Below are 7388 nucleotides of genomic sequence, written 5' to 3'. Positions count from 1 at the left end.
AGCATCAAATTCACAAACACGCACACATTGCCTAGAAGTACTGCAGCACCAAACAGAGACACAGTTCCATCAATTACTATGTTTAGTCTTCTATTGCACTACTTTTAGAGGCCAGATGTTGTCTGTGTGAGAATTGGAAAAACAGCCACAAGAGCAGCAGGATGGGCTGCACATCTTCGGTGTGCTAGTTCTGCTAGGCCCAGATACCCTCGCCTCCCCACTGAGATCCAAGGCAAAAAAGGGTCAGTAAGCTGCATTGCACTTTAATTGCACCAATACAGTTACATATTAAATGGAGAAAGCAACTCTACATAGCAAATGGAAAACAAGCATTTACACAGTAAATCTGTAAAATGTACAGACTATTTAGTTTTAACCCAGTTGTCTATACATGAATATCTGCAGTTTTTGGTGTTAAAATTCTTTTAAATGGAAAACAAAATGAACATTTTCAGGTTCATGTAGAATTGGCAAATTACCAAGAAACAAACTTGCCTCCCTCATAAGCCAACACTAATGTGGGGTGGGGGGGAGGGCAGGACAGGACACCCTAGGCTTTTTCATACCAGGAGAATTGCATTGGCCATCATTCCATCTACTAGCATGGGTAGAAATGAGCAACACTTTTCCGAATACTCTTGATTTCGCCCGTACACCCCAAAGGGGCATATCCTGTTATCCTGCCAGGATAGTTATCCAAGGGGAGTTAATACTACTGAGTTAGACACTGATCAGTTGGGGAAAGAGTTCATTGGCAAAGCTATCCTCCCAAGCATGGTCAGTGTCAAGTGGAGAGGACATGTCACTGAAGGGTGACAGGGATCCTTCATATCCAGAGTCGCTACAGGCATCCAACAGATAGCTTGAAGCTGCAAGGCTACGATGAGAGGAAAGCAGATGAGAGATGCCCAGTTCAGGCATGAAGCTGTCTACAGGTTCCTCTTTCACAGATACTGGGACCTCAGGCATAGTTTTGTCTTCAGATGGAGAGAGAGGTACTTCCTCAATTTTCACTAGCATATTGGTTTGGTTGCCCATTTTAAAAGGAATCTCCAGTATCAGAGGCTTTGTGTACACATGATCAAACCTTATCAGTTCATTAATGGCCTCCAGCTTAGCTGATGGGGACCCCAAAGAGGGAGAGGGGGAGGTTGGTATGGAATTTGTTTCTCCGCAGATCTCTTCCTCCAGCTTTTCCAGGCACGTTGACCCTGAATCAGCATACTTGAGAAACATCTCTGGGTCCAGACTGTCCAGAAAGCCCAACAGGAGATCAGACTGCAGAATGAAATACTGTTTTAGAGAGACAGCCTGCTACTGTTACAGCAAGACATCCATTCTAGTATCTATTAACCCTCATCTGGAAGTTAATATATGTTAGTGTGATCATAGAACTAGGGGTTTTACTAGTAACACCACTATCAGAACGGAGAGTTAAGGCAGTTACTTATCTTTCAGAAGTTCTTTGTCCATTAACTTTTTTGTAAGGGTACTGGCAATCCCCATAGAATTCCACATGCATTTGATATTCGCAGCCTCTATTAGAAACTCCTCAAGATCTTGGACCCATCAGGCACAAACGCCACGCTACCTGCTGGCTCCACAGAGCAAGTACCAGAACTTGGTTTAGGCAGACCTGTCCATGATCAAAGTTGGAGGTTTTGTTTTGGTGTTTTTTGTTTGCTGTTTTTTGGGGGTTTTTTTGTTAAGGTAAAAGATGCATGTCCTTACATTTCTGTAAGTCACTCAGAAGGGACAGGCTTTAAGTTCGAACAGCTTTGCTAAGTGCCAGCACACCAGCACAATGATCAAGTTTGTTTTCAACAAGAGTAAAAGCACAGTAAGCTTTTGGTATTTGTACACTTTTGCTGTAAGAGCCAAGAGACTTTCAGGCAATATCCTCTAAGATTTTATGGAAACTGGACTTTTTCAAGTTGCATGAACTCCTGTACTCGCTGGATACAGCCTAACACAGCTGTTCTGAGCCACAGGTATGGCATTCCAAGACTTGGTAAACAAGACAACTGGGAAAGTGTTTTTACATCAAGAAGTTACAACACTAGTCTTAAATCCACAGTGGTTCTGAATTTCACAGCCATTTTGGATAGGAGTGGCTTCTCACCTCTGAGTCTGAAGAGTCACTGCCATCAGAATCCATGTGGAAGTTATCAGAAATGGTGACTGCTGGGCCTGCACCTGCTGCAGAGGAACACGTAGTCTGAGTGCTGCGGACTCAGCGGACCCGGTCACCAATCTAATCTCATCCACCTGCGATTCCTTCACAACCTGTGCCAAGGAAAAAATCCAGTCAGTCACCACAGATGTTCTGGCAGACAGTACAGTCCATAATCCTGAAGATCACGCTCATCCTGCAAAGGCTTCCAACATTAGATTCTCCACTTGCTTGTGCAGTAGGAACCTGGGTAAGACCACTTCCAAAGTTGGCTCAAACTTCCATACATTTGCAGATTTATTTTGCTCGCCACTTTTAAATTAGAGCCTGACCCCCTCCACCACACCCCCTGTTCTTTTGAGACAGGCATACGTGACTGTAACAGTTACTACTTCATTTCTAGAACATAATGTAGAAGAGCAGATGAAATAATCTTAAAACAGCTTGGAACTAGTCAGCTCACTATCTCCCACGCTGCCAGTGGCACCCACTTCAGACTCGGTATCTGTTCAGTCTGCGCGAAAGCCTCCCTTTGGAGGACCAGAGCGTTTCTGGCGCACAAAGCATCCCTCCTCACAGTCCGGCAGCTTCAGCCGGAGAGCTCCCCGCACGGGGGTCACCCCTCCCCGCCCACCGCCACGCAGTTCCTCGTGGCACACGGCAGCTCCGGGCAGGTTCTGCCAAGGAGGGAGACAAGCCACTAGCGCGGCAGAAGGCTCACCTGGGACTCGCTCTCCTCCTCTGTCTTCAGAGCATCCAAACCCAAGCGGCAGCGAAGCTCCTGGTTCTCCAGCGCAAGGTTACACGTCTTCTCCCGCAGGAGGTGGTTTTCCAGCAGCAGCTTCTGGTTCTGCGGAGAGCCGTGAAGCAGGGAGGCCACAGCGCCGGCCGCGGCCGCCCCGCGCCGCGCGGCCCCCCCAGCCCCTTACCTCCTCCTCCAGCTCCACCACCTGCTGCTCCAGCTCCGTCATCCGCGCCTTCTTCCTGTCCCGGGCGCTCTGGGCCGCCACGCGGTTCTTCAGCTTCCTGCGGGGCAGGCCGGCCGTCAGCGCGGCGCGCCCCCCGCGGCAAGCCCCCGCGGAGTCCCCACTCACCTGCGCAGCGCTTTCTCCTCCGGGCTCAGATGGGTGAGCCGCTGCCGCTTGCGGGCCGGCTGCGGGGCCTCCAGGCCCGGGGGGCTGGCGGCGGCTCCTGCCGGCAGGACCACGGAGAGGTGCCGGCAGGCTGCGGGGCCGGGGGGCGCGGCCGCTTTGCTGGGGATGAGGAGCAGCCGGGGGGCTGCGGCACCGGACAGCGCTGCCATGGCCGACGCGAACGGAGCGGGAGGCAACGCGCTGCCCCGCACCACGACTCGCAGCCGCTTGCGGCCCCGCCCGGCTTTCTACCAGCGTGGCTCTTCCTCATTGGCCGGAACGGCATGACGATGCTCCCAGACTAGCCCGTGATTGGCCTGCGGCTGAAAGCAAGGGAGGAAGTGAATTGCATCAGACGAGGGGGCTGGGGTTGGCGAGATGTCGGTGCGTGGCGGAGGGGCGGGGTCACCCGAGCTCGCGGGGCGCCTGGGAGCGTGGGCAGCTCGGCCAGGCCCGGCCTGGCTCCGCTCGGCCCGCCTCCGCTCCGCTGGGCTCGGCCCGGCCAGGCCCGCGCGGGGGCGCGGGCCTCTCGCTGCCGGGCCCGGCTCCCGGGTCGAGCCCGCCCGGGCCTCGCCGTGCTGCTGCGGCGCGATGGCGTCGCTGGGACGAGGGGGGGTCGCTCCAGTTGAGGAGTGTCTCGAGGAGGGGCCGAGCACGGTCAGAGGTGGCGATGCCGGCAAAGCCTTTCTGTGGCCACCTTCCCAGAGGCGATCTGTCCCTAAGCCGTCACGAGTAGAATCCGAGGGAAAGGGACACCTTTCGTGGCGACACAAGTGCCAAGAATGGAGCTGTAACAGATACCATCAGAATGTGCTAAAAATGGGCTAAAAAGAACAAAAAAGCAGAGAAAAGGTTAGTGACTGATGAGCAGAAGTTGCAAGAGAGCATGCAGAAGTACCTCAGGGGTTGTCCTTTGAATCCAGCCTGTTTCTTAGAAGTAGCAGGACTGTGAGATAAGTGAAATGTGCGCTTTCCGTGTTGCCTGACGAAGGACGTTCGTGTACTGTGATGGGTTAGTGTCAGATCTGAGAGATCTTGGGCCCAGACAAAAGTTTTGGAGGTAGAAAGCCTCGAAATACTACGCACAGGGGCATGCAGCTGTTCAGCAACATGCAAGCAGCGATACACAACCACCCAGGGCACTGAGTCTGTTTTGAAATGTCGACCTTAGCTGGGTGCCCAGAGCTTTGCATGCTTTGCTTGTGGCAGTTGCCCACAACCTGAGTAGTTATGAAATGTTGAAACTTTGGCTACTTACATTTATTTCTGAAATCCATTCATACACTGAATTTAAATTAGTTAAGACGTTAAACAGTAAAGGAAAAACATGAGCTTTAAAAGTTCAAAGGCACTGGTGTGCCAGTTTGGCATTACTCCTGTTGGAGTTCTGCCAGGCTTTCATGATACAAAGAACAAACTGCATTTGTAAGTTTGTGTTTGTTCTTTCCTTACGGCACCATGACATTTAGTTAAGGCTCGGAGTTCACCTTTCTACTTTGACAAATGTGAAAAATATGGCGACTTTTCAGTAAGCCTTTTAGGCTGAGTGCAAGAAAGTTGTTTGTTCTGGTCCTGCTAAGCCCCTCAGATACCCGTCTTTGAAAACTATCTGCTTCTCCTTTGTATGTCTCTTCTGGGTTTGGACTCATGTTCCTTCTATAATTGTAATTCCCAATTAAAAACTTCACTGTTTTCTAACAAAATGCAGGTTTAATATCTTTTTCTGATTTCAAACATTGATTTCAAGTAAGTTGCCCTTTTTTACAACAAACAAAAATGTTGAACAGGCTGTCCCCGCTTGTGCTTCTTTGTCATATTTATAGCTATACTGCTGAGACTAGCCATGATGTGATTTATCATATAGATACCCAGATTTCTTAGCATTATGGCTGAAGAAAAATCCTGACTTTCTGCCTGTATGTGATTTAATTTTCCTATTTAGTTTTATATGGAACCAGAGCAAAAGCATCTTTTTTCCTTTTCAACAAACAGTTGTGATGATGAATAAACTTCAGAAACGCAGAGACATATATGCTAATAGTAGTAGCTGAGCCACTTCACAGTGATATGTGACCAGGCACAAAACTGGAAGCTGCCCTTGGCACTGGTGGTGTCTGCTCTTACTGAATATTATAATGACATCCATTAACATGTCTAGTGTTGGCAGTAATAGCTGGCAAAAGAAGGGCATGACACCCTGCAATCTAGTCCTGTTGAATAATTTTAGTAGCATTGCTAAGACTAGCTGTGATGTAGTTACTGAGAATACATTTAGGCTCACAAATATTATGTTACTACCATTACAATACATTAAAAGTCTTTTATTAAATACATGGTTAAGTCACTGTGTAAAAGAGTGGCAAAGAAAAGTTCAATAAAGTTGGTCTTGCACTGAGACACCCTTTTGGAAAGCTTTAATTAAAAGGCTTTAAGTTTAATTCTGATTTCCACCTTTTTTTTTTCAAACTCACTGTTTACACATTCCAGTTTTTGTATTTTTCTTTTTTTCAGTCATTGGATTCAAGCCTGTGATCCACATGACAGTGCTCTAGTTACTGAAGAATGCTTCTCACCCTGCCTTTTAGTTCAGCACCACCATCTGTCTAAAGGATGTGCCAATGAGGATACTGTTGGCTGTCATACCAGAAACATTAGTTCCTGCTAACATAGCTTTACGTTGTATGTTCCAGGTGGCCAACCCACCAAAGGAAATAGTTTTGTTTAACAAAGGTGGAGAGGCTTTGCCCTTGTGTAATATCAGATACAGAGAAAGAAATATGAGTTGAATGTTATCTACATATGAAAAAAGGGGGAATAGAGGAGGGAAAGAAAATGGAAGAAGAAGGTGTAGAGAAAAGATAGTTTAACTAACAAGCATAATCTGAGAAAGAGGTTGTTTGCCCAATATGCGTCTGAAAACACTTGGAAAGTGGCCCAGGGCCCCAAGCTCGTGTCAACAGCTGGAGTATTCCCACATCTGTATCAATAGCTGATTAAATGAGAAAGGAAACTGTTCTGCAGCCTAAAATGAGGTTATTCCAAACCTGTAATGTTTGTAATGAACTTTGTATTCATTTTACTTATTCTTAAATTTCATCATTACACATTGGGATTCAAGAGTGCATCTCTCAAAATTCTAGTGCTCTCAGTCTTAAGGTGGAAAGTAACCATTACCTTTCTATAAGAGACTCTAGTAACCTAGTTGCTGAGTTCATTGTCAGCTGGAGCAGGGAAGAACTTCACTTCAGCCACGTTATTTAGTTGTCTGGGGTACTGGCAACACTTCCTTCTAGTTCTGAACAGTTCAGGCTTTTTGGAAGCATACATGGGGTTCATGCTGCTCCTCTTGCTCTGAGTAGAAGGGTAGCTCTTAATTGTCGTAGTGGGCTGGGACAATTTACAGGCAACACGATAATAAAGGATATAGCACTTTTCAGCAGTCTGGCAAGCCTAGTAGGAACACTGACGTACCTTTTGTTTAGCAAAAAGGTGATACTCCTATAGTAGAGGCATTATGCAGAATCTGTATCCTTTGCCTACCGCATGGAGCTGCTAACCTGTCCGTATGCTGTAGGAAGTGATGTTGGCTTTGCCTTCTCTTAACACTGCTGCAGGCAAGTCCTGCAGAAAGGTGATTTTTTGCTCAGCTGTCATCCCTTCTCCATTAATACTTACTATTGAGACTCTGCCTCATTGGCTTCTATGATTGTTTCCAGTGTACCACCAGAAAAGTGTGGAAAAGACCCAGTGAGTCCAACTTTAAACCCTGACTCTCCTGCAAGCATCTTACAAACGTGTACCTTGCATTCCAGTTCCTTCTCCTCGTGTTCCACCCACATAATTACTGGTACCTGTTACTACCCAGCAGTCCTGGTTAACTGGGGAAGTCCCGGACGACTGGAGGCTCGCCAATGTGACTCCCATCTACAAGAAGGGCCGGAAGGAGGATCCGGGGAACTACAGGCCGGTCAGCCTGACCTCGGTGCCGGGGAAGATCATGGAGCGGTTGGTTTTGAGGGTGCTCACGAGCCATGTCCGGGACAACCAGGGGATCAGGCCCAGCCAGCACGGGTTCATGGAAG

At 48.1% G+C, this 7388-nt stretch overlaps 2 protein-coding genes across 3 annotated transcripts in view; one reads left to right on the top strand and one right to left on the bottom strand.

Moving 5' to 3' along the window:
* Nucleotides 1-243: 243 nt before the first annotated feature.
* On the bottom strand, nt 244-3526 carry XBP1 (X-box binding protein 1). The gene is given in 6 exon segments (XM_075167441.1): nt 244-1278; nt 2123-2230; nt 2233-2286; nt 2895-3023; nt 3103-3199; nt 3268-3526. Coding segments are annotated over 6 exon segments (1155 nt in total). The 5' UTR covers nt 3477-3526; the 3' UTR covers nt 244-720.
* Nucleotides 3527-3619: 93 nt separating this feature from the next.
* Nucleotides 3620-7388, top strand: part of ZNRF3 (zinc and ring finger 3) — a 117629-nt gene continuing 113860 nt past the window's right edge. Inside the window, exon 1 of one of the 2 annotated variants that reach the window (XM_075167434.1) lies at nt 3620-3675. Coding sequence is in view for 1 of the 2 variants with exons in the window: in XM_075167432.1 (XP_075023533.1) it covers nt 3685-3690 (6 nt within the window). In the remaining variant the exon portion in view is untranslated. Of the gene's footprint in view, nt 3691-7388 lie in introns of both variants that reach the window. The other variant, XM_075167432.1, reaches the window with a different exon arrangement.

The sequence above is a fragment of the Calonectris borealis genome, chromosome 18 (assembly GCF_964195595.1).
Source record: "Calonectris borealis chromosome 18, bCalBor7.hap1.2, whole genome shotgun sequence".
NCBI lineage: Eukaryota > Metazoa > Chordata > Aves > Procellariiformes > Procellariidae > Calonectris > Calonectris borealis.
Note: the sequence above shows the minus strand (reverse complement) of the source record. Positions and strands in the feature narration are given on the sequence as shown.